The sequence below is a fragment of the Gopherus evgoodei genome, chromosome 8 (genome assembly GCF_007399415.2).
Source record: "Gopherus evgoodei ecotype Sinaloan lineage chromosome 8, rGopEvg1_v1.p, whole genome shotgun sequence".
NCBI classification, from domain to species: domain Eukaryota; kingdom Metazoa; phylum Chordata; order Testudines; family Testudinidae; genus Gopherus; species Gopherus evgoodei.
Genome location: NC_044329.1, coordinates 102,912,248 through 102,939,468, shown reverse-complemented (window position 1 = coordinate 102,939,468; position 27,221 = coordinate 102,912,248). Strand labels below are relative to the sequence as shown.

Sequence of the window (27,221 nt, the reverse complement as noted above, 5' to 3'; positions counted from 1 at the left end):
AGTCCTCTTACTATGTCCCCTATTTGGATATGTTGTATTGCAGGAACAATACAATATGAAAATATATAAACCAGTAATTATAAAGGGTTTTTTCCTTCGGCTGGGGGGAAGTAAGACTTTTCAACCAGCTTCACGGATTAATAAATAGAAAAGATGAACAGCAAAGAAGGAAATAATCATATATTTCTCTTTGAAGAATGGCAACAGTTGTCTAAATCATGGCTATCAAAGGTATTGTAAAACTACTAGGGGTTTCCTTCCATACCGGAGCAGGGATCTGCTGCTTATATGTGTCTGTTTTCTTTTTATATATTGAAATACCTTCTAGAGCCTGCTCAGTCATTGAAATCAGAGCAGCGACCTTCATCCTTGGCAGTTGGACCTGTAGTAACATCACTAGGAAACCATCAGATTCCAACACCAAATAGTACAGGTATAGTTCTGGTCACTCTTTCATGTTAAAGTATTAATTTTTTTACATGTAAACTGAATTTTGTAGAATTTATGTTTGACGTTGTCTTTAGATAGAAAGTTACATTATATAATGTAAGTATAAAAGAAAAGCCATTTCTAGCTACATTTTCCCTTATCTTGAACTTTCACCTTAGCTACCATTTTAATGCTGCTGATATTCATTTGGACATAATTTTTTTAAATTATCTGTGCTAGTCCTACCCAAGTAAACTACTAGGATTATTTAAACTAAATGTGTCTAAGTGTGTCACTTAAGCAAGAGGAGCCCATTCAGCACATGACCATAGACTAAATTAGCTTGTATTGCTCCTAATACCATACTTCATAGTGAACTCGAATCCCATATTTCCTGCACATGCAGATCTATCTCTGTAGTGATTGCCTGGCTGTCACTTACCTTGGCTCTACTGAAATCCTCAACCATGCTTTCATCTCCCATCCTTCCTTTTCTCTGGCCTCTAAACTTCTCTTTTCCCCCTAGCCCCCAATTTTAACGTTTCCGTAATCCTACTGCCCTGGCTACCTTTTCACATATATAAAAGATTATGTTCAAATCACTCTCAGCTTTAAATTGCTCCGCGAGATCAACATTCATTTCAGGATGTGTTTAAAATCAATTTTGCTCCACTCTGTTTGAGGAACCGTACCTCTACATACTCCCTTCCTTTGCTTATCTCTATTCCTTCCATGTTCTTGCTACAGCTGGTATGAGATTTTTGTTGTTTCAGCCATCAGAGACGGCCACTCTGTCTTTATGCCTCATGAACTCCTTCATCTTCTCTTATGTCGGAGGACGGCAAATAGGGCTTGTACCTTTTTAAATAATAATGAAGTATTAACTGCATAATTGTTTAATCCTGTAAACTGTTTTGAGATAATGTATGTATATAAAAGATAAATTTGCAGAATTAAAGTGTTAATTGTATGAAAGATATCAAAAATATTAAATTGATTTAGATAGGTACAAGGTTTTTCTTGAGCATTGTAGCTTTTAGCTGCTAAAATGTAACTTTCATAATTATCAAAATGCTGGAGTTTTAACTATTTAAGTTGTCCTTTACAATTTTTAATTATTTATTAAACAGAGCTTTAGAATTCATATTTTCTCTATTTTCATAGCCAATACAGTACTAATGGTCCAGCACTACAATATCAGAAAGAACTTCAACAATGAGCATTAGTTTATATCTTAAGTATATAGTGTATGTTTTGGGGTTTTTTTACAAATATAATAATATCGTTTTCCCTCAAACATAGCTTTGGAGTGTCTCATTTACTACTGTTGTTGTTTGCCTGGTCTTCAGATTAGTGAAGTGTAGTCTAGTTGTTTTGCACTCAGAACCTAACTTGCCTTTTGGTTAGAACTGCTTCTGTTCTGGGCATCTGACCCCTTCCTGTACAAAACATATCAACTCTGAATTACTACAGTGAGACTTAAGACATTCATCTACCATTTAAGACACACAGGAAAATATGGCACATCTGTGGTAGTCAAAAAATAGTTTTCAGACAAGTAGTGTATTTCTGCTCAGTAAATAGTGCTGCCTTAATTAACAGTTGTGCTTCATTACTTTATTTTAGACCTTCGATGTAACTCAGTAGGCAGGAATCTCTAGAATTTTGCAGCACTGATATTGTGAGCCCAAGAACCTAAAACCACATATTCTGTGTGTTTTTAAAGGATTGAAGGCAGGGTCAGAAACAAAGTCAACTAGCACTTAAAAATACAGCCTAATTAACATTTATTATAATAACAATGCCAACAGCTGGTCATAAGGGTTTTTAAAAATTGCACTAGTGTTTCCTTTTTAGTTCAAAAAAGGAATTATGGTCTTGTAAGAATTAGGCTTTTAAATTTGGGGTGGTTGTATGTGGTTAGGTGAATTTCCATGCTATCACTGACTTCATGGGGAAGTGGAACTTTTTTATTTTTAGAGGTTTAAAAGCTGATTAATATGCAGTCCTCTCCCCCCCTCCTCTTTTTCCTCTCTTGTCCCCCTTGTACTTCTCCCTTTTCTCTCTAACATGACCCCCCCAAAATGGGAAGAACATAGAAATTACCTTGTTGGATCAGACATGAGGCCTGTCTAGACTCTTAATAGTGGCCAGCACCGTTTGCTTCAGAGGAAGGTACTAGAACCCAGCAGCAGGCAGATCCGTCTCGCACATTAGGTCTCAGCCTGATCCCCAGTAGAGAGAAGCTTAAACACTGAAGTATGAGGTTTGATATTTCCCCTTGACAAACTTTTTGTTGTTGTGAATTATTCTTTATCAATACAAATATACAATTTCTATTTTAATCTTAAATTCTTGGTCTCAGATACTTAATGTGGCAGTGAGTTCCACAGTTTTGTGTGTTTATATAAAAAGTATTTTTACTGGTTTTGAATTTTCCACCTTTTTAAGTTAAGTGAGTGCCTCTTGTTATGAGACAGAGGGAACAAAGTTAGGTATCTGCCAGCTATAAACTCTTATGTCCCCTCTTATTCATCTCTTTTATAATGTAAACAATCCCAATCTTTTCAATCTTCCTTCATATGAGAGTTTTTCCAGGCCCTTGATCATTCTCATTGCCATTCTCTGAAATCGTTTTACTTTTGAAATACCCTTTTTCAGATGAAATAGTATTTCAGATGCGGTTGAACTGTTGAAGTATATTATTATATTCTCTATATTATTCATGATCTCATTCCTTATGCAAGCTCTAGTGTATTGTTGCTGTTTTGACCACAACTATGCATTGAGTAGCAGTCTTTACTGAGCTATCTACACTGACTCTTGGGTCCTCCTCTTGATATGATATATTTACCTGATGAATTTAGAACCTTCTGAGGTGTACAAGTAGTTTTAAATTTTTCCCTCCAGTGTGTATTGTTTTCATTTGTTGACACTGAATTTCATTTGTCATTGTGTTGCCCATTCACTCTGTGTCTTGAAGTTCCTCACAGACTTCATTGGTCCTGACTACTCAGAGTAACTGTCATCTGCAAATGTTACTTTCTAACTACTCTCCACTCTCCTCAGATCATTAATAAATACGTTAAACAGCCCTGGACTGACAACAGAACCTTGAGGCAACTGATGTAACATTTTGCCCTGGTCAGAACTGAATATTTAATCCTTCTTTTTTTCTATCTTCTAGCCAGTTTTTGATCCATGAGAGTATGCCTTTTACCCCATGACTACTTACCTTCCTTAGTTGCCTGTTGTGAGATAAAGGTCAAAGGTTTTTGAGAAGTCTTAAATAAATTATATGCTCTCATTCTCTTTTATCCACTACTTGACTGAGATGTTCCAAAAGTTTTAAAAAAATTAGTGAGACACTATTTTCATGCTGGTTAGACTCTGTTGTGATCTTCCAGGTGTACAATTGTTCTGTTTTTAATAATCACTTCAATCAATATGCCAGGTGCAAATGTAAGGCTTGTTGATCTGTACTTCCCTTGATCTCACCTCAGAGCCTTTTTAAAATATTAGATGTACATCTTTTGCTAACCTCCAGTCTTCTGAAACAGTGGCATATGTTTGATAGCTCAGCCATTTCACAGTTAAGGGAAGGAGATGGAACTGGATCTGACCTCTTCTGGAAGCCAGTACCGTCTCGATCAAATGGTCCGTATAGAGTCCCTGGCATCCAGCTGGAGCAGTCTAGAAAGCATTGATAGATCAGGAGGTCAGCATGCCCCCTTGCAGAATTGAATATTTAGACCATATATATAAGGTATATAAGGGACCTAGGCCAACCATCCCTCACTTCATTACAGCCACACATTTTCTGAGGGCATATCTACACTACAAACTTTTTGCTGACACAAATTACGTTGTTATATAGCTGCCGCAGTTAGTATATCACTTGTGCACATGCATACTTGACCCTGTGCATCAGCACTGCAAGTACTTCCCAAAAATGCTTGTTTTGATGCACAGGGTTGTGCACCATAGATAGGTAGCCCATTGTGCAACTCACGACTATCCAGCACGCTGTGTTTTGGCAAGTTTTGAGTTACATGGGTGACTGAGACTGCGGGGTTAAGTTCCAATCATGCAGCTTTCTTCACCCCATAATATTATGTCTATCCCATATTTTGCATACCTATTTTAAAAATCGCATGAACCCGCATGGGACTTCTCACTGTCTGCCATCTCTCAAAGAAACGTGGAGCCTGTGCAGCTCTACAGTATTGTCAAGAACATTGCAAGCACAGGATACATGATCCTCTGGTATTTTCAGAGCTGCAATAACTGTCATGTGGAGCAGGATGGTTTCTGGAGATCAGATTGCTGTGGGAAATAGCGAGAACCAATTCAAGATGATGGTGGTGTTCATGGAGCAACTGCAGATGGTGGAGTTCTGCTTCTGGACCCAAGAAATGAGCACTGACTGGTGGAGTCGCATTGTGATTCACACTTGGGATGACTAGCAATAGGTGCAGAACTTTCAGATGCACGAGGCCCCATTCTTGGATCTGTGTACCAAGCTCACTCCAGCGCAGGGACACCAGAATGAGACATTGGCATTGACAGTGGCGAAGCAAGTAGCAATTGCACTGTGGAAACTTGGAACGCTGGGTTGCTACCAGTCAGTGGGAAACCATTTTGGAGTTGAAAAATCTACTTGGAGGCTATTGTCATTCAAGTTTGCAGGGCTATTAATAGTCTCCTGCTACACAGGACTGTGACTCTTGGCAACATGCAGAACATAATGGATGTATTTGTAACAATGGGTTTTCAGAAGTGCAGTGGAGTGATAGATGGTATGCATATCTCTATTTTGGCTCCAGACCACCTTACCACGGAGAACGTCAACTGAGAATGCTCTATTTCTATGGTTATCCAAGTGCTGGTGGATCTCTGGGGACACTTCACTGATATCAGTGTTGGCTGATCAGGGAAGGTCCAAGAACACAGGACTGTTCAGAAAACTGAGCAGGGATTTCATTTCCATACTAACGGATCACCACTGGTGATACTGAGATGGCAGCTGAGATCCTGGATAACCCAACCTATCCCTTACTCCCCTGATTTATGAAGTCATACAATGGACATCTTGCACAGAAAGATTCAACTACTGGCACAGCAGGTGTTGAATGTGTTCTCCTTCGAGGGCTTGCTCATATCGATTCCAATTAGGTGTGCGTGCGCCACGTGCACGCTTGTAAGATTTTTACCCTAGCAACACTCAGTGGGTCGGCTGGGCACCCCCTGGAGTGGCGCTGCTATGGCGCTGGATATATACCCCTGCCAACCCAACAGCCCTTCAGTTCCTTCTTACCGCCCGTGTCGGTTGTTGGAACAGTGGAGCGCAGCTTAGCTAATCTCCACCTCCCTAGCTACTCGTAGTTCTTTTATTAATTCTCTTGTATATAATTGTAAATTCTATAGTTATAGTTAGTTTTTATTCATTCTGTGTTATAGTTAGTGTATATAGTTGACAGGGGTTCGGGGATTAGACCCTTCCCCGCACCTGGTACCAGGCCCTATGCCCGGTTCACCGGGCCTCAAACCGTGCTCAACCTGCCACAGGCCAATGCCAATGGGAGATCCCCACGACTCTGGCCTTAAGTGCCTCGGGGAATCCCACCTCTCGGATAAGTGCCGGACCTGTAAGGCTTTTAAGCCCAGGCCGAAGAAGGAGCTGGACTTTCGTCTGAAACAGCTCCTGATGGAGGCCGTTCTTATCCTCGGCACTGAGCGCTGGACAGTCCGTATCAAGCAGAAGCATCTCCTCGGCACTGGATCGAGCCGGTACCACTAAGGGCCCTCGGCACAGACCGTCGCCAGCACCGTCGTCTGCTCGGCACCGTTCCGTCTCTCCGCGGGTTAAGAAGCATAAGACTCCTGCGGCTTCCATGCCACCTGCACCGCAGTTGGAGCACCCGCCTGAGTCGGACCGCTCGGCACTGACATCTGCTGCGGCACCGACAGCTTCAGCACCGTTGATTCCGGTCCCGCAAGGGCTGTCGAGTCGGGTGCCTGAAAGCTCCCCGGCGCACGCCTTGGCTGAGCTCACATTCCCTGCATGCTGGAGACCTTTTCTACGGCGAGGGAGCTGATCACCCTGACGGAGTCTGCGCTGCCTCAACCCCCAGCACTGCCGATGAGGGTCATTCAATCGATAGGCAAGCCTGCCCTGCTTAGGCCACCCTCTGTCGGCACCGTCGAGAGGAACCGATCACTGTCCCACCGGTGCTCTCGGTCCCATCGCCGATCACGGTCCCGACGCTGCTCGCAGTCCCAACACTGCTCTCCATCTCGGTACCGGTCGCACTTGCGGCACCGCTCAGTGTCCCATTTGCCGGCCCGCTGCTCCCGGTACCGTTCCCAGCACCGCACCTCTCGCAGCCGCTCTAGACTTCGAGCCTCCAGATCCCGGTTGACCTCCCAGCACCGCTCTGGTCGCAGGTCCCGGTCTCGTTCCCGGTACCGGTATGGCACCTGGTACCGCTCTCCAGTGCTACATACGGAAAGGTCATTTAGAGATCTAGACCCTTCCCAGGGGTTTTCAGCGCCTCCTTGGCCATCTCGTCACACATCGGTATCTTCTGATGCGGACAGTGCTTCGTATGCTCAGGACCGTGACTCAGATGTGCCCGGCCGTGTCTTTCAGGAGACCCAAACCCAGGAACAGGGACCCCATCAGTGGTCATTCTGGACACTTTGGGCATACCATCAAGCCCAAGGTGTGCCTCCAGTGCCATCCCGCTCCGCACCATCGGAAGACTGGGTACCGGAGGCAACGGTCAGCTGCCCCCCTCCCAAGGGTACAGAGGAGGCTCTTATTCAGCCGGCGTGTCTCAAGTTCCACCTGAGACTGACGCTGCTCAAGAACAGGAGCCCACGCAGGACCCTCTTGTCCCTGGCCTTTCCTCTTCCTCCTCTGCAGATGAAGCGGTGGCAGGGACATCCTCCTCGGGCCCTTCTCCAATTGAACTGCAGGCACATCAGGACCTCCTGAGGTGGGTGGCCCTGAATATGAATCTTCAGGTGGAGGAGGTCCTGGAAATAGAGGACCCAGTGGTGGATATCCTGTCGGCTGACACCCCCGCAAGAGTGGCCTTGCTGTTTATCCGTACAACACAAGCAAACGCCGATACCATCTGGCAATCTCCAGCATCTGTTATGCCCATGGCCAGGGGAGTTGAACAGAAGTACATGGTACCCTCTAAGGGGTATGAGTACCTGTACGTGTACCCTCCTCCCTGCTCTCTTGTCGTACAATCAGTCAATGAAAGGGAACGCCATGGCTAGCAAGCTGCTGCTCCAAAATCAAAGGAGGCTAGGCGCATGGACTTATTGGGCCGCAAGGTATACTCTACTGGGGGCCTCCCACTTAGGGTGGCAAACCAGCAAGCCCTGCTCAGCTGGTACAATTATAACACCTGGACGGTGGTGGAGAAATTCAAGAAGTTCATTCCCCAAGACTCCCCCCCAGAGTTTGCTGCCCTTTTGGAGGAAGGGAAGAAGGTGGCGAGAACTTCTCTCCAGGCCTCCCTGGACGCAGCTGAATCCGCAGCCAGGACCCTGGTTTCAGGTGTCGCCATGAGGCGGATATCATGGCTTCAGGTCTCAGGCCTTCCACCTGAGTTACAAACCACCATACAGGACCTGCCCTTTGACGGTCAAGGGCTATTGTCTGAAAGTACTGACCCCAGGCTGCAGAACCTTAAGGACAACAGGGTCGTCATGCGCTCCCTCGGGATGCACACCCCGGCGACTCAGCGCTGGTTCTTCCGTCCCCAGCCTCACCGCACTTATCCCCCGCCTAGACCGAGACAGGGCTTCGGCAGAGGATGCGGCAGAGGCAATCGTAGATGGCGGTCTGGACCCCAAGGGGGCCAGAATCAAGGTCCCTCCAAACCACTTATGGGGCCAAAGCTAAACTTTTGAAGGTGCACCCCAGGACGGCGCACCAATTCCTTTCCAGGATCCTTTACCTCCCTTTTCCAACCGCCTCTCCTTTTTCCTCCCTGCGTGGTCCCAGCTAACTTCAGATCGTTGGGTCCTATGCACGGTGGAACTTGGGTACCACCTCCAGTTCATTCCCCCCCCCCTCTAGTCCCCACGCTCGTCCCTCTTCAGGGACCCCTCTCGCGAGCAATTCCTCTTACAAGAGGTGCGCATGCTCCTTACCATGGGAGCCATAGAGGAAGTACCAGAAGACGAAAAGGGGAAGGGGTTCTACTCCCACTATTTCCTAATCCCCAAGGCGAAGGGAGGTCTCAGACCTATCCTAGACCTGCGAGAACTCAACAAGTTAATGATAAAGTTGAAGTTCCGCATGGTATCCCTGGGGACCATCATCCCATCCTTGGATCCCGGAGACTGGTATGCCACCTTCGATATGAAGGACGGGTATTTTCCCATCGCCATTTATCCTCCACACAGGCGGTACCTCCAATTTGAGGCCAACCGTCAGCATTTCCAGTTTACGGTCCTACCGTTTGGCGCCTCTACAGCACCGAGAATATTCACAAAGTGCATGGCTGTAGTCGCCGCCTCCCTCTGCCGCCGCCGGATACACATCTTTCCGTATCTCGACGATTGGCTCATCAGAGAAACCTCCGAGACGCAAGTCACCCATCATGTAGGCATCGTCAAGGACCTATTCATACGTCTAGGCTTGATGATCAATACAGACAAATCCACTCAGGATAGACTTTATTGGGGCCATCCTGGACTCCAGTCTCGCCAGAGCCTGCTTGCCACCCACTCAGTTTCAGGCGATGGTAACAATTATCCAAAGCCTACAAAACTTCCCAACGACTTCGGCTCGCACTTGTCTTGGTCTATTGGGTCACATGGCTGCCTGCACGTTCGTGACCAAACACGCCAGGCTACGCCTCCATCCCCTCCAATCTTGGCTCAACTTGGTATACCACCCGGGCAGAAATGCCATAGATGTGATAGTCACCATTCCCCCGAGCATCCTAAGCTCCCTCGACTGGTGGCTGACGCCCTCCCTGGTGTGTGCAGGGATGCTTTTCCACCCACCCCAGCCTTCCATGGCCCTGACGACGGTCGCCTCGTGTCTCAGCTGGGGTGCCCACCTCGGACATTTTTGCACTCAAGGCCTTTGGTCATCTCAGGAGCTGGCCTTGCACATCAATGTCCGAGAGCTGAGAGCGGTCCGCCTTGCGTGCCAGGCATTTCAACAGCACTTACAGGGCCGCTGTGTCTCAGTGTTCACAGACAACACAACGGCCATGTATTACATAAACAAGCAGGGAGGAGCACGGTCCTCTCCCCTTTGTCAGGAAGCCATCCAGCTTTGGGACTTCTGTATAGCCCACTCTATAGACCTGGTAGCGTCTTTTCTCCCAGGCGATTTCGTCCAGACATTATTCATTCCGTTTTCCGGAAGTTGGGCTTTCCCCGTATAGACCTCTTCACTTCTCGCGAGAACAGGAAATACCAGATGTTTCTGCTCCTTCCAAAGCCTCTCCCTGGGCTCAATCTCGGACGCTTTCCTGATGCCGTGGACGAGCCAACTGTTTTACATCTTTCCACTGTTCCCGCTGGTTCACAGGGTCCTGATAAAGCTCCACAGGGACAGGGCTTGCTTGATCATGATCGCTCCAGCGTGGCCCAGGCAGCACTGGTACACCATGCTGCTCGACCTGTCGATAGCCAACCCAATTACCCTGCCTCTTTGCTCAGACCTCATAACTCAGGACCACGGCAGACTTCGCCACCCAGACCTGCAGTCCCTTCACCTCACAGCATGGCTGCTGCGTGGTTAAACCAGTCCAAGTTACATTGGTCTGCCTCAGTACAAGTACTCCTGGATAGCAGGAAACCTTCCACTCCACTTGGTCAACGTATCTGGCCAAGTGGAAGCGTTTCTTCTGCTGGTGCAAAACGCAGAATGTCACTCCCACTGAGGCCTCGATCCCCACCATCTTGGACTACCTCTGGTATCTCAAACAGCAGGGCCTAGCGATATCATTGAGGGTGCACTTGGCGGCCATCTCTACCTTCCACCCAGGGGAGAGTGGCCGCTCCGTGTTCTCACGCCCTATGGTTTCTAGGTTCCTCAAGGGCTTGGAGCGCCTATACCCCCAAGTACGAAGCCTCGCCCCAACCTGGGACCTCAACCTGGTTCTAACCAGACTCAAGTCTGCCCCATTCGAGCCGTTAGCAACCTGCTCGCTACTACACCTGTCCTGGAAGACAGCTTTCCTCGTAGCCGTTACATCGGCCAGATGAGTCTCCGAGCTCCGGGCTCTCACGATGGATCCACTGTATACTGTGTTTCACAAGGACAAGGTGCAGTTGCGACCACACCCGGCGTTCGTTCCTAAAGTGGTTTCGGCCTTTCATGTAAACCAGGATATCTTCCTTTCGGTCTTCTTCCCAAAGCCACATTCATTACAATGGGAGCAACAGTTGCACTCCCTAGACATCCGTAAAGTGTTTGCATTTTATATCGAGCGCACAAAACCCTTTCGTAAAATGCCCCAACTCTTCATCGTAGTGGCAGACCGAATGAAGGGCCTACCTGTCTCCTCTCAGAGGATCTCATCTTGGGTGACGGCGTGCATCCGTACTTGTTATGACTTGGCTCATGTTCCCTCGAGCCGCTCATTCTACCAAGGCTCAGGCTTCATCTGCCACCTTCCTGGCTCATGTACCCATCCTGGAGATATGTCGCGCAGCTACCTGGTCCTCGGTACACACCTTTGCCTCTCATTACGCTCTGGTTCAACAGTCCAGAGATGATGCAGCCTTTGGCTCAGCAGTTTTGCATTCTGCAACATCTCACTCCGACCCCACCGCCTCGGTAAGGCTTGGGAATCACCTAATTGGAATCGATATGAGCAAGCACTCGAAGAAGACAAGACGGTTACTCACGTTTGTAACTGTTGTTCTTCGAGATGTGTTGCTCATATCCATTCCAAACCCGCCCTCCTTCCCCACTGTCGGAGTAGCCGGCAAGAAGGAACTGAAGGGCCGTTGGGTCGGCAGGGGTATATATCCGGCGCCATAGTGGAGCCACTCCAGGGGGTGCCCAGCCGACCCACCGAGTGTTGCTAGGGTAAAAATCTTCCGACGAGCGAGCACGCGGCGCGCGCACACCTAATTGGAATGGATATGAGCAACACATCTCGAAGAACAACAGTTACAAAGGTGAGTAACCGTCTTTTTGAAGGTACATTGGTGGTGTTTACTCGTAAGATTGGATCTCAGTGAGAAAAATAACATGGTGGCTACAGCTGCCTGCTGTGTCCTATATAATATATGTGAAGTAAAGGAGGAAAAGTTGCTGCAGGCGTGAACAGCAGAGTTGGAGTATCTGTCTACTGAGTTTGAATGGCCTGACACAAGGGGTATCAGAAGAGCTCATCACAGAGCTATTTGGCTCAGGGAGGCTTTGAAAGAGCTCTTTAACAGCATCCCACAGTAATGTGTTGTGGTGTACTGTGTTCTACCTGGCTTTACAATTTGGGGATCTGTTAGGAATTGTGTTGTGCTTGGCATAAGTATAGGACTAAAACACTGTCAGTGTATCAATTAATTTTGTAGTGCTTGCTGTACATTTGATTATTACTCTGTTTTTCACTGATCCTGTGAGTTGTCACAATGTACAATAACAAGTAAGTGGGTGCTTTCACTTCTGTCAGGCATTTTGCAGCAGTTGTTTGGAATCAAGAAAGATGTTTTCCAAACAATAGAATGTTATTGAGTAACACAAACACTCACAGGTCAGTGCATATGAAGCTGGTTGTCACTGTCCCCAGTACGGAGTGGTAGGGGTAGGGATGTGGTCCCTGATGCCATGTAGACTATTGAGGTGTGTAGGGAGGTGCTATCCTGGAGTTCTCCATGGATTACAAGGGGAGGTGAGCCCATTATTGTTGAACCAGTTGGTCCACAAGAAACTGCAGCATCTGTCTTTGCTTCTGGACAAGCCCCATTATGTCCTGGTGCATCTCCTTCTCCTCCTCCTGTGCTTTTCTCCTGTCCGCTCTTTCCTTCTCCATACAGTCTGCGCTATTCATCCTCTAGGTTAGGGGTTCTCAAACTGGGGGTCATGACCCTTCAGGGGTCACAAGCTATCAGCTCTGTGGGGCTGTGTAGCAAGGCGAAGACTCGCTGCCATGGCACCTCCTGCTGGTCGTTGTGGGAACTAGCTCTCCAGCATCTGGAGTGCTTCCTCCTGACCAGTGTCTAGCCTGCCACTGGCACCGTATCCCTCCCAGACCCCTGTGCCCTTTACCTTGAGGTGCTGCCCCCAGCAGTAACCCACAATCTGGGTCTCCCCTCCCAGGGGAACCCCCAACCCTCTATCCTCACCTTGCCTCAGTGGCTACTGCCAGTCATCATCTAGACCGCACTCACTGGGACAGACTGCAGTCTGTAAACCACTCATCACTGGCAAGGCAGGTTTGGACCTGCTGCCTTTCCCTACAGCCCAGTACCTATTTTAGGCTTTGCACAAGGCCTGCTGCAGCCTGGAGACTTGCCAGGCCGGAGCTTCCCAGCTCCTCTTGCCTTTCCCCAGCACTTCTCTACCTCTGGTACCCTGTCTTTTCTCTCAGGAGCAGAGTAACTGCCCTGCTACAGGCTGACAGCCCCAAGCCTCCATTAAATTAAATCCCTACCCCATTTTTAATTTAAAAAGGGTCACACTCAGAGGCTTGGTATGTGAAAGGGTCACCAATACAAGAAGTTTGAAAACCACTGCTCTAGGTCCTCTGTTTTCAGTCTTTATGCAGTACTGGCTTGTAGGGTTTCAAATAATGTCATCCCAAGTGCTCCTCTTTCTCCTCCTTATCTGACTCAGGCATTCCACAGGTCTGGCTGGGGCACACATCAAAGCCACAGCTACAGATAAAACACACAGAGGTATCATCAGTATAGTTACGACAGAAAGTGAAAGTTAAGATTCAGAATCCCTTTCCTTTGTTCCCCATAAATTTTAAACAAGACATGCTTATTGACACTTCTGCTTTGGAGTGCTTGTGCACGGTGCTATTCATAGCACCAGCCATGATGAATATGATCCACCAGGGGTGAGATGAGGAGGGAATTGCTCAGTTGCATGAAACTAAGAGCACTGGGCAATAGCACAGAATATTGGCACCATTTTCCGCAGGCAGTGATGATTTTAGCCATTATCTCATTCCGAAGGGTAACAAAGATACAGAGAGCATAGCTGTTGCTGGTGCCCCAAAGCCCGTTTATTGGAATGGTTTCTGCCCAAGTTACTTTACGACGCCAGTTGGTGAAGTAAAGTGTTCTACAGCAGAGGATGAAATAAATCTGCCAACCCTAGAAACCCTCAGGAGAGGACTGCAAAATACCTCCGTGGAAGTTTCATTGAGATCTCTCAGGAGGATTCAAGGGACATCCCTGTGTACATAAACTGCTTTGCATGGCCCTCCTGCTTCACTTGACAAAGGAATGAAAAGCAAATAACTTTACCTCTCTTTGTTGTACCGCTACCTTTTCTAGTATGAGTAAATTAATGAAAAGTCTATAGCTGTGTTCTTCCCTCACTGTAATGCAAAATAAATTTGCACACTTGTCTGAGGTTTCTTCCCCTGCATCAGGCTGGGATTAAGTGGAGTGTGGTGGAGACTCAAACAGGTCCCGGCTTACAGCATATCTGGACCCCTTTGTCACATGTCCCCATCCTCTTCCTCTTCCACCACCTCCTCACTGTTCATGGCAGGATTCTGTAACTCTGGCTGCTCAGAGGTATCCACAGTGTTGTGTGAGGTTGGGGTGGGGTCTCCACCAAGTTTGGCATACAGATCTTTGTAAAAGTGGGAGGTCTGCAGCTCAGCACTGGATCAGTTGGCCTCCCTGGCCTTCTGATATGTCTGTCACAGTTCTAACTTTCATGTGTTACTGCAGCTGATCCCCTTCTGCATCCCCCTCATAGATGTCCATGTTCCTACAACTGGTCCATAGCTGTGCTTGCACAGTCTCTTCTCCCCACAGGCTCAGGAGATCCAATATCTCTTGTCTACTCCAAGCCAGAGCATGTCTGGAGCGTGTAGCCAGCATATTCAGCTGGGCAGTTGCATGTTACAGTGGAGAGCTGCTTAGGTGGCTTGCCCAGGTGGACAATTAGGAAATGGCTTTTAAAAAATTTGCAAGGTTTTAAAGAGGAGATTGGGGGCTCCTGTTCTCCATGACCTATGGGCAGTGGGGTTCACAATTGTGACCAGAGCTGTCAGTGTCTGGCATTGTGGGACAGCTTTCGCGCTTAGGAAGTGGTGCTCTTGTGTTGGTGTAATGGAGGGCTTACATCCGGGGAGACTAATTTAAGTGTCAACACATGCACACCTAGGTCAACACAAGGGGACTTACGTTGACCTAATTTTGTAATGTAGACCAGGCCCAAGATTCTAGGATTGTAACAATAGAAGTGACTAGACAATTGCCTTCGCCCACTGCAAAGGAAGTATTTCTATCCTAACTGTATCATCAAATGCCTGTGACTTTTTTTTTGTTTTTTTTATTTACTTTGAATTTTATAATAAAATTGCAGGTCTGATCATTTTTGGTAACCTAGAAACATTTTAAGAACAGAAGGCTAGGTAGCCCCCACATATGTGGTTATTTTTACGTTGGCTGTTCTTTGTCTCAGCCAGCCTCTGTTTTCTTATCTTTCATTAGGAATGTCAGTGCCTAAAGTTGGGCTCCCAAATACATATTTAGGCTCCTAAATAAATGTGACCTGATTTTTTAAAAGATGTTGAGCACCTGCATTTCTGATAAACTTCATTGAGATTTCTTTAGGAGCTGTATGTTGTCACCACCTCTGACAAGTAGGCCTGGTTTATTTAGGAGGCTATCCATAGACTCTGGAGTCTGTGTGTCTGAAGTTAGTTTTGGAAAATTTTGTCCTTGTACTTGCCTCATTAGTCATTCCTGGTAACGTATTTTGTATTACCTGTTGTGTGAAATTAATGTGTACCTGACTGATACAGATTCTTAATTTTATATCTTCTAGTTTCTAAACTCTGCTAATGTCTTAATCAACTTGATCAATCCAGTTAGTAGATTAGAAATGGCTGGTTTAAAAATCAATAAAGCTTTTTCAAAGCTCAATTTAATTTCATAGGAAGTGGGCAGTCGGCACCCAGCAGCAGTTTAACCTCTCCGAGCCACGTCAATCTGTCTCCAAATACAGTTCCAGATTTTTCTTACTCCAGCAGTGAAGATGAGTTCTATGATGCTGATGAATTCTATCAGAACAGTTCTTCCCCAAAGCGATGCATCGAGTAAGTAGTGAGAGAACACAGAGCCTTATTGAACAGAGTTTCTAGAAGTGTAAGAAACTATCTGTGTGGGTGTTGGGGAGTAATCCTGAAAACCTGGATGTGTTTTCTAATAATGGGCTCATGGTGTGTTTAGGTTTGGCAGGCTGGTCAGTGGACTAGTCAATTGATTATTATTTGATCACTGCCAAATGTTTCAGCAAGAATGCCCTCATGTAGCCTGTGGCTTGCCTTCTTTCGTTTTTTAGAAATTAATTTGATTGTGTTTTGCATTTTTCTGAGTTAAAAGAACCCAGTTAAGTTTTTTTAAATTAGGTATAAGTATTTAAGGCTAAGTCTATTGGAGACCATAAGATCTTACTCTTTTTTTGTTACTGTTCTAATAAATTAATGCTTTAAAATATTGACCTTTTTTTACATTATTTGACCAATATTTGACTTGTTAATTGACAAGTTATTTTTGGACTGGTTAAATGTCCAATGTGAGGTGTATTGCAGCAATTGGTAGATAACCATTGTCCTTCTTTTACTAACACCTCCATATTCTTTAAATTTTTGAATAATTTATATTTCCATTTACTCTTGCCATTTGGGGAATTTTGAAAGTAACTAACTTTTTAAAATTATTGCTATTCACCTTTGAGAAATAATAAATATATTTGAAACTGTCCTTTTTTGTGTGTGCATTTAGAATTTTTGTATGGATTTCATTGAGTCCCACTTGGGAGATTTTACCCGATCATTAGGCTACGTTCTGCTTGAAGTATTATGTGAAGCTGCATATACCATTCTAGCTTCTGAATATTCCAGTATCTTGTAATTTCTCCATAAATGCACTTCTCAAGTCATCAGCCCCCATGTCAATGTTTAATTTAGTTAAATCCTAATATTTTGCCCTGAAATAAATGTTCTGAATCATGAGAACTTGATCCCTTTCTGTAGCTCCTCAGGATCTGCAGCAGTCCTGTCTCGCAGCAGCACGGGAAGTAGTTTGAAACGCCCAGACACCACAGAATCCCTTAATTCTTCCATGTCTAATGGGACAAATGATGCTGGTAAGAGAATTGCATTAGCTCTTTCACTAGAAAGTTCTTCAGTACGAATCCAGGTATATTTAATGTCGTGCTTAATAAAAAGTTTCTAATAGCTTGTTTGTGCAAAAAAGAGGGTTCAGTCTCTCCCGTAATCTTAAGAGTAGGTGAGTGTTTCAGCACTTGTGAAAGTTTCTTTTTATTTATATGGTTAAATCCTAAAATATTTTTGTGATCCCTGTATTTTTCAATGAAACAATGAAGAAAATTCATCTGTATGTTAAATAAAATATGTGCTCTGTTAGGACTTATTGATGTAAGTTGTATTTTGAATGTATTTTGGAGGGGGAATATTTTAGGAAACATAATGAGCAGAGTGAACTTCTTTTTTAGATCTCTTTGATCCTCTTGATGATAGAGATGATGATGGTGAAGGAGAGTCAGTGGAAGAACATAAGAGTGTTATTATGCATCTTTTATCACAGGTTAGACTAGGAATGGATCTAACAAAGGTAAGACTCAAAGGCAGTGCTTCATGAAAAATCTGAATGCTGTGTTTATGTAATATTGTATTGGGTGAGGCTTTTAATGAATGAGGGTGTTTATTATGATATTACACTTCTGATACTATTGCAACTGTATATCTGTTGTTCTGATAAGTTGTAACTGTTTCAGCCTCCCTACAGATTACTTTTCCTGTTATTCCTTTAGTGGATCTGTCTCAGTGTAGAGGTGGGAAAGTAGATAAGTTTAATGCTGACAACACTGATTGAATTGTTAAATCCCATGAGCTGGGGAAACGATTTACCAGCAAAAGTGATCGTTTGCTCATTCTGAACCCCTGGATCATTTGTGATCCCCTAAACTACCCATGTAAAAGCAGCAAAGAGTCCTGTGGCACCTTGTAGACTAACGGACGTTTTGGAGCATGAGCTTTCGTGGGTGAATACCCACTTCGTCAGATGCATGAATACGAAGTGGGTATTCACCCACGAAAGCTCATGCTCCAAAACGTCTGTTAGTCTATAAGGTGCCACAGGATTCTTTGCTGCTTTTACAGATCCAGACTAACACGGCTACCCCTCTGACACTAAACTACCCATGGAGTTGGGATAAGAGAGAGAAGATCTGGAGAGGCAGTACCTTTCCTCCTGCCTCCTCTTGTCCTCATACCCCAAAGCAGAGATGCACAAGATCAAAATGTTCTTGTTAAATTAACAAGTGTTTGATCAGTTTCACCACTGCTGTTCAGTTTTAGGCACCTGTGAAACTAACAAGAATTATGTCCAGAACTTTGCAGTCTGTGGCATCGTGGCAGCCTATCAGGAGGACTGCTGAGGATCTGGGTAGCTCTGAGTCCTCAGCAGCTTGCAAGCCCTGGGAGAGCTGGCTTCCAGGCTCCCTGGCAGTATGCCAGGAAGTCAATATCCTTAGCAGCTTGCTTGACTGGCTGAAGGGGAGTCTGGGAGAACTGGCTGCAAAGTTGTGAGGCTCCTATCTTAGTAAGCAGCTGAGGTGCCAGTGGACAAACTGGCAGGAAGTCAGTTCTATTGGAAATTCCTTGGAATCTGTTTCTGTGAAAGGATTTGATTCCAGTGAATCAGGAAATTCTGATGAATTTTTCCATCCAACTCTGTGTAACACCAAACGTGTGGCTAGATGCTTAAATAATCCATGATTTCCTGTCTCTCATATCACAGCATGGGAGTGGAGTAGAGAAGCAGTTTATCCTCAAATGCTTTTGTTAATATAATATAGCCTTAGTTTCATGGCACCGATTTGAGCGTCCACAGTACGTTTTTGGATCATATATTTAAATTTTTGTAGTGGCTGTATGACAAATTTATGCACTTACCCTTTAAATGTGAACTGTTTTTGCATGTATGTAAGATAGTGTTGTTAACAACACTATCTCCATTTGCTAGTGATATATAGAGGTCTGTTTTGCTTTTATTTCTTTTCGTACAAAGCTTTATTTACCTTTATTGCTCAGTAAGTCAGTGTTGGTTCATCTTTAATTCCCTTCGCTAGTTCCCTGAACCTGATGGGTTTTTAGCAATATGTCAATACTGTGGAGTTGGCGTTCTCTAAATACTAAAATATTAATGTTCTAAGAGTTTTGAGGTATTGTACTTTCTTCGTCCGACGAAGTGGGTATTCACCCACGAAAGCTCATGCTCCAAAATGCCAGTTAGTCTATAAGGTGCCACAGGACTCTGCTGCTTTTACAGATCCAGACTAACACGACCACCCCCTCTGATACTTTCTTCAGGTGGTTCTCCCAACTTTTATTCTGGAAAGAAGATCACTTTTGGAAATGTATGCTGACTTTTTTGCACATCCGGACTTATTTGTGAGGTATTTGATTTAAGTACAGTATTAATCAGTTCTGATATTGCCTTGTGCAGTTTCAAGAGTATATGCTTTCTGTTTTGAAGAATGTTTGATCTTTATCCAAACTATGAAAAGTGCATCTATATACCATCTAGTCTGCCTTTTGTTTTTCAAAAAGCTTTTCTCAATCTGAGTTTAAAGAAAGAAACACTGGAGTCTTGATTTTATGTCTTACTCCTCTTTCGAACAGCAGTGACTTACTTCAGTGTTCAGTAATGATGATACTTTTTCCCTCCTGTAGTATTAGTGACCAAAAGGATCCAAAGGACCGAATGGTTCAAGTGGTTAGATGGTACCTCTCAGCCTTTCATGCGGGAAGGAAAGGATCTGTTGCAAAAAAGCCTTACAATCCCATTTTGGGCGAGATCTTCCGGTGTCATTGGATATTACCAAATGCTGAAAATGAAGATAATATGGTTAGTTTTGTGGTGGTGTTTTTTACTGCTTAGAATGTGTGCTAATAATTCCTCTAGTCTCTGACTAGAATGGCATGGGTTGGTACCGGAAGCAAACCATGTAAAAATATTGTGATTCCTTTCCTAATGGAAGTTTCCCCACCCTCCTTTTTAGGGCAGACTTCTCAAATGTGTGTTATTTTACAAACAAAATGTAATTTCAGTAGTTAATTTCTTAAGAATCCTTTGACATGCAGAAAGTATTCTGTGTTAATTCCGTCCAGTCCCCAGGATACATTCCTTGGTCTTAAGAACTGCAGATTTTGTCATTTTTCTAGCCCCTTGCAGTCTAGATCAGCAGCCTTAACAGGGTTTCCTCTTTACCACTTGGAGCCATACCTTTGACCCTAAACTGGATTCATTTTCCTCTTAGAAATCTTACTCATGATTTTGAAGGCTAGAGCATTTCATATTTTAAAATCTTTCCAAAGATCTAGATCCTGAGAGATGGTCAGAAATCCAGTTCTAAAACTCTCTCTTCCTCCTGCAGAGTGCTCAGACATGGCTGTCAGATAAAGGCCATGAACTGCAGCACTCCTCTGGTCACAAACACAAAGACCAGCTCTGTTGTCCAGTCAAAGTCTGGGCAAGCTGGGGAAGCGCAGCCTGGAGCATTCTGATGTGTCAGCTGTGTGCATGGACTAAAGGCAGCAAGACACCCTTCTGCTGCTAGAGGAAAGGCTGCAGCAGTTTAAAATGCAGCATCTCAGGTTCCACGAGTGCCAGCTTCTTAGATCCTCCTAGCTCACCCAGACTTCCCCAGCCTGGAAGGTATAAAATGTATCATAGGGGGGGTTAGATAGCAAGATGTAAACTCAGAAGTCATCTATCCTAGATATTTATGAGCCATCACTGTAATCCCTGAGCACCTTCCAAACACTATACATGTATCTATAATCAAAGTGATTCCAGAAATTGGCATGTTCTCCAAAAGGCCCAGCATCAGTGGGTTCATACCTTTCCTCTTCAAACCAGCAAACCGACAACTATGTTGAAGCTGCACCATGTTAGGATTCTAAAATTGTGTTAAGTGATGGATAGTTCTCATTAGAAGCTACTTCAATGGACCATGTCACAGATATTTTTGAAAACTGTATGTACCATGTCAAATGAAGGCAACTCTTAACTTGTTTGCAGGAGCCTGTTTCAGAGGGACCAGTTCCTTGGGTTACCAAAAACAGTGTAACGTTTGTAGCAGAGCAGGTCTCTCACCACCCTCCAAGTAAGTTGTTATGCTACTGGAGTCTTATACTATTGGACAGGAACTGATTAACAGTGATGTCAGTTTTTAAGTTTTGACCTTGAATTAACATTTTCTGTTTAGCAGTGAATTTTCAGTCTGAAATTTCTCTCTCCTTAGACCATTTTTCTGGGAAGTAAATTGCAGAGTCTCGCTTTCTCTCCACCCATTTCACCTCCCCTGCAATATCTTGTAATTTATTTGAATGTAAAAATTGCTTCTAATTATTGTAAATGTCTTGTTATATTCTTACTTTTTTTTCTTCTTAAGTTTCAGCGTTTTATGCTGAGTGTTTTAGCAAGAGAATACAATTCAATGCTCACATCTGGACCAAGTCAAAATTCTTAGGAATGTCTATTGGTGTTCATAACATAGGGCAAGGTAAGTGTGTGTATGTAGTTTAAAAGGTAAACTCTTGCGTTAACATTAGTTTCTTAATGCTCAATTTTAATTGTGTAGAAAAAGCAGTTTCTACAAACTTCCTGCAATGTATTATTCATGCTCAGTAAATTACCGATGACTTGACCGAGTAGCTGCTGAAGCAGTCTTGTCGGTGGCTTGAGACCCAGGATCCATTTCCAATGCATCATGGACTCAGCTTGTCTCTGAGTGAGCCACTTTTCAGAGTTGCTGAATGTCCACACCTCTCATTGACAGCAGGAGGAATTATGGGTGCTCAGCCTCTCTAAAAATCGGGCCTTTAACCTCTTTATTTTTGTAATACTTAAGTTTCTCAAGTGCTTTGAGATTTTTATATGAAATGTCCTCGAAAAGTGCTGCTGATTATTAGTACAGTAGTAATTTGTTCTTTCTGACAGGTTGTGTGACATGCCTAGATTATGATGAGCACTATATTTTGACTTTCCCCAATGGTTATGGAAGGCAAGTAAATGCTATACCTCTTTTGTCTTTAAATATTTTTGAGATGGCAGAGAGCACCTGTTTCTTTTAAGTTTTTGAAAAGTGCAATTGTTTATCATTGCAGATCTATTCTCACAGTGCCATGGATAGAACTGGGTGGAGAATGCAGTATTAGTTGCTCAAAAACAGGCTACAATGCTAGTATTGTCTTCCACACAAAACCTTTCTATGGAGGAAAGAAACATAGAATTACAGCTGAAATTTTGTAAGCTTTTTGTTCCTCTTTCAGTCTTGCTCCATTTGTATAAATGCTCACAATTGTTTTTTCTTAGGAAGAGTCATTTGGATGGCTGTACTCAATATGTCTAACTACAGCAAAAGATTACATCCAGGTCCTTGTTCCCAGTTGTGGGCCACCAGATTAGTTTGGGCCTATCAAGTCAGATGATGTGCATTAGGATGGAAGGAAAGCTGCTTGAACCTGGATCTATGATGCCCTACTGCAAAAATGTTCCTGAATCCTTTTGCAGGAATAGACAGATCCTGCCTATATACCAAAATAGTTTAATTATATTTTACATATCTGGCAGCAAAACCTTTTATTATAGAAACAGTTATGCTTTAGTTCCACTCCTAAAAGATCTTTTCTGTAATGTTGCTGACGCAGAATAGCGTCTCCGTTTCACCCTGGGCCTCTGTACAGGGAGTCTAATAAAACTTTGATTTGTAGTTAAATTCAAGCTTATTGTGGTTGGAGACTGTGCACATGATCCGGTCACTGATGCTTTCCTTCCTCTATTTGTCATACTCACTTGTTGCATCATCTTAAATTAGATTGTAATCCCCTTCAGTACAGGCATTGTCTTACTTAGTGTTAAATCAGCACCTATCACAGGGGTGTGCAAACTTTTTGGCTTCAAGACCACATCTGGGTATGGAAATTATATAGCAGGCCATGAATGCTCATGGAATTGAGGGCTGGGGTGCGGGAGAGGGCTCTGGGGTGGGGCCAGAAATGAGTTCAGGGTGTGGGAGGGGGCTTTGGACTGGGGGCCTGGGACCAATGGGGTAGGAGGGGGATCAGGGCTAGGGCAGGGGTGCAGGCTCTGAGTGGCACTTACCTCAAGCAGCTCCCGAAAGCAGCAGCATGTCCCCCTTCCAGCTACTAGGTGTAGAGGCAGCTCTGCACGCTGCCCCTGCAGTTCCCATTGGTTGTGGTTCCTGGTCAGCTAGGAGCTGCCGGGCCAGCGGTTGGGGCAGGGGCAGGGGCAGCATGTGGAGCCACCTGGCTGACTGCACGTAGGAACTGGAGAGGGGACATGTCACTTCTTCTGGGAGCTGCGCAGAGCAGGGCAAGCCATAGAGCCCGCTCCCTGGCGGGAACTCGACAGTTAAATTAAAATGTCTGAAGGGTCAGATGTGGCCCCTGGGCCATTTGCCCTCCCTGACCTAGCATCATGGGGGCCCCAGTCCTGACTGGGGACTTTATTGTAATACAAGTAATTAAGGGGATGGAGGGAGGCTGACAAAGGGCTGTACATTAGATTGCTAGTTTGACTGTTTATGGCAATGTGTATATGAATGCGTCCTATTCTCTTAGCTGTACTTTCAGGCTGTCTGGGGTTTTCATAGGGTAGGCCTAAAAGCGTTAGACAACCAAATCTCATTGCATTTCAGTGGGATTTGGACACATTCACTCAATCTTCAGCCTCTGAAATGCCTGCCCTGTGTTACTAGTTTTCCACAAACTTTTTGTGTGTAGCTTTGTGAATTGAATTTAGTAATGTAGGGCTTGTCTAGATTAGGGTAATGTGCACTGGAGTAGACATGCTGCTCCAGATCAAAACCTGTTTTACACTAGCTCAGCTGATCTAAGAATTTGCACCAGTGCAGTTACACCCAAAAAAACCTGCTTCTTTCCACCCCCCTTTTTCCATTTGTAAAACAGAGATGCTATACTTCTCCCATCTCTATTGACACTTTCTATTCTTTACTTCAAGCACTGCCTTACTATTTATATGTATAGTACCTAGGACAAGAAGGACCTGATCCTGAGAGGGGGGTTGTAGTGCAATAATGAACTTAACTACTTTACTTTTTCTTTCATTTAGTTCTCCTAATGACAAGAAATCCTTCTGCTCAATTGAAGGTGAATGGAATGGTGTCATGTATGCAAAATATGCAACAGGGGTAAAGCAACTTATCTTGTTTTTACTCTTATCAGAAACAGTGTGTTCAGGTATTTGTGTTGCTGGCAAATCAGAATATGCCATTGCATTTTGTTATGTATATTTATGGATGGGAAATACTGACTTTGTATGCTAAGGGACTACAGTAGAAGTTTCACTCCTCATTTTTATAAATGATGGCTTTAGGTCAAAAGTAAAGAGTGGAGCACCTGAAAGTCCTTTACTTCAGTAGTTAAGATGTTAAAAGCACAGGGAGAATGCTCATGTGAAGCTGCCTGTAACTTCATAAGTGTTGTATAATTTTTTTCACACTAGATTAAAATTACCTTGAGGGTAGTTGATGGCTGTAGGCTTTTGCTACAGAAATCTGTAAGAAAAACTTGAAGCAAGAAACAGAGCTTTATCTGTCCTCTGCCAGGAAATGTATTGTATGAACAAAGCCTAGACTAAACTTTAATTTTTTCCTTTATTTTTAAACACATTAACAGCAGAATAACGTTCTCTCTTTAGGAGAGTGTAGTCTTTATAGATACTAAGAAAATGCCTACAATTAAGAAGAAAGTGAAGAAACTGGAAGACCAAGAGGAATATGAATCTCGCTGGTAAGAGCTTCATTAAAGTGACAGCTGAAGGCTTATCTTGTTCATATGTCTGAGGATTTTTTTTTTTATTTTTTAGAAATAATCTTCTGTAAACTAAATTAAATTTACCCAAACTATACATACTAAGCAGCACTGTGGGGCTATAGCTGATTGATTAGTTCAATGACTAGTTCAGGTGCTAAATTTAAGTGTCTCCCAAATAAGTACAAATGAACCTGAACTGAGACCTCAGAATTCTTTGATTTAGTTGTAGCAACACATTAAAGGCCTTACAGATTTATTTAGTGATAAGATTCAGTAAAAATGTTTCTATAGCCTAGTAGCACTGCTTCCTCCCCTAGACCAACATTTGAAAATAGCCTCTATTTCTTTAGCCTATGGAAAGATGTAACTTACAACTTAAAAATCAGAGACATTGATGCAGCCACAGATGCAAAGCACAGACTGGAAGAAAGACAAAGAGCTGAAGCTAGAGCCAGAAAGGAGAAAGAGACATCATGGGAAACAAGGGTGAGCTTTTACTCAAATGTAAATCTGAAAGGCTTTTATCCTTTAAACCAGGGTTTCTCAAACAGGGGTTGCCACTTGTGTAGGGAAAGCCCTGGGCTGGCCAGGCCAGTGTGTTTTACCTGCCCTGTCTGCAGGTCAGGCCATTGGGAGCAGTGAAACCCTGCTTTAAACTGTAGTAGTAATAACAAACACCAAATATATGGTTTCCTTTATCAGCAGCCTTGATCTATGTTCTACCTCATTCTTTTCCATAAAAACATGCATTTAATTATCCCCTTATTTTCTTCTAGTTATTCCACGAAGATGGAGAATGTTGGGTTTATGATGAACCACTACTGAAACGACTTGCTGCCACTAAACATTAAGTGGTTATAAAAACCTAAAACATTCAGGTCTTGGCTTTGAATTTTATGACTATCAAGTACTTATTTTAGAGATCCTGTCCCCTCCAGTTACAGTGGTTCCTATCTCAGGGATACTGGATTTAATAATGCAGATAAGACATTTCCTGCTTTAATTGTTCAACTATTTGACAGTCACATAGTAGCTTTGGACTTTATTCAGATTGTGTATTCAAACAAACTTCAAAGACATGATGGCTGAGTCCTCACCCATTCTTCAGAAGCATCCACTTGGTATAACCACTGTAAAAGGACATAGTTGGTCTCTGTTGCATAATATTCTGGGGGCGTCTACATATATAAAAAAACACAAGACTTCACTTATCAAAACTGTTAACTGGATTTAATTGTGTAAATATGAGGATTCCTTTGATTGGACAGTTTATTAGAAATCTACATAAATGTTATCTGCCACCTGTATGATAAGAATCAAACCTTTTGACATTTCTCACCCAAAATAATTTTTTTTAGAAATTAAAATGTAACCATAGACTACAATTGAAATACTCAGTGTATCTTAAAGCTTCATAAAATAGATTTTTCAAACTTCTTATGGATTTGTTTTTATTTCATAAAAACTTTTTACAGCAAGACTGTTTTGAAACTGTGCTATTATAAAAATCCAGTACACTTTAAAATGGAATTGAGGTGCTTTAGAAAAGTGATAAGGACTTTGTAGCTAAGTCATGTAAAGTGCTTTTGAAAGTTTTACCCAGCATCAGTGTTCTCACCATATGTGCAGTAGTTAGGCTCTCAATTTTGCTATCTGGCTGTGTGTGGGTTGAACAGTGTTTAAGCTTAGAGGAAACATGAAATAGGATAGTAACAAACTCAAAATGATGATTCTGGTGCTGTATAGAATCTAGTCAGATTCATCCCCTCCTGAATTAATTTGTGTAGTCATACAGTGCTATGGGACCTCTTGGTAGACTTGTACCTTACTAGAAATCTAACAGCAGCTGATAGAAAAGATTACTTGTCTTTCCCTTGCCACTTGCTTTGATTCTGGAGGCTTCTTCTCTGCCTCACTGCAAGTGGAGCCTTAGCCTCTGTCCATGGCCTTGTTTGTCCTCCCTACATCTCTGTGGTGTGCTAACAAGTGATTACTTTGTCCTCCCAACTGATATTAGGCTGTTGCACTCTGCTTCACAGCAGTAAGCTGAATTTTTACAAGCATCAATAAATTTCACTTCACTAGCTCTCAGTAGCTTGGGGCTATAGGATGTGATAAAGTGGCATTTACACCAGACAACTGCTAATCCTACAACTGATAAATTAGAGCCTAATCCTATATTAGCATATAACCAGCAACTACTCAGTTACTGCTTATGATGAAATTTAAATGATTTATGATTTGAGTTAAGCCTTGCATTTGAGGTAGCTATAAATTAACACTCTTAAGTGGCCCATTCACTACACACAGCAGTAATAGATCTGAAAAAGGTGATAAGACTGTCTTTAATATACAGTGGCCTGGAGAGAAAATAGACATTTTTATTGAAATATTTGTTATAGGAGTATGCACTGGAGGTATCTAATGAAAGCTAACCAATTCTTTCAGTAATTATTGCACAGTTCACTTTAGCATTCATGCTGAACCATCTGTAAACTTTTAAACTAATGCTTTGTGTAAATTAACACCATGCAGTTACAGAAAATAGCCTAATAAAATAAAGGCAAAAGACGGACAAGAGGTTATTTAAGAATTGTTTTAGATCAGGAATATTTTCCTTGTAACAGCTGTAAAAATTAAGTTGTTCCAGCTTTCAAAAGAGGGTAAGGAGTTAAGATCTTACATTAGTTAGAGACTAAATAATTTAAATTACACTAC

At 43.5% G+C, this 27,221-nt stretch overlaps 1 protein-coding gene across 5 annotated transcripts in view; it reads left to right on the top strand.

The window, feature by feature from the left end:
• Window positions 1-25,940, top strand: part of OSBPL9 (oxysterol binding protein like 9) — a 132,140-nt gene extending 106,200 nt beyond the window's left edge. For all 5 annotated transcript variants that reach the window (XM_030571922.1, XM_030571924.1, XM_030571920.1 and 2 more), the window contains 14 exons: window positions 329-433; window positions 15,551-15,710; window positions 16,650-16,762; window positions 17,132-17,250; window positions 19,011-19,096; window positions 19,374-19,548; window positions 20,725-20,809; window positions 21,098-21,208; window positions 21,646-21,709; window positions 21,813-21,953; window positions 23,800-23,878; window positions 24,388-24,479; window positions 24,854-24,989; window positions 25,280-25,940. In XM_030571922.1, the coding sequence (XP_030427782.1) occupies window positions 329-433; window positions 15,551-15,710; window positions 16,650-16,762; window positions 17,132-17,250; window positions 19,011-19,096; window positions 19,374-19,548; window positions 20,725-20,809; window positions 21,098-21,208; window positions 21,646-21,709; window positions 21,813-21,953; window positions 23,800-23,878; window positions 24,388-24,479; window positions 24,854-24,989; window positions 25,280-25,354 (1,541 nt within the window). In that variant the 3' untranslated portion in view covers window positions 25,355-25,940. The remainder of the gene's footprint in view (window positions 1-328; window positions 434-15,550; window positions 15,711-16,649; window positions 16,763-17,131; window positions 17,251-19,010; window positions 19,097-19,373; window positions 19,549-20,724; window positions 20,810-21,097; window positions 21,209-21,645; window positions 21,710-21,812; window positions 21,954-23,799; window positions 23,879-24,387; window positions 24,480-24,853; window positions 24,990-25,279) is intronic.
• The last annotated feature ends 1,281 nt before the right edge of the window (window positions 25,941-27,221 follow it).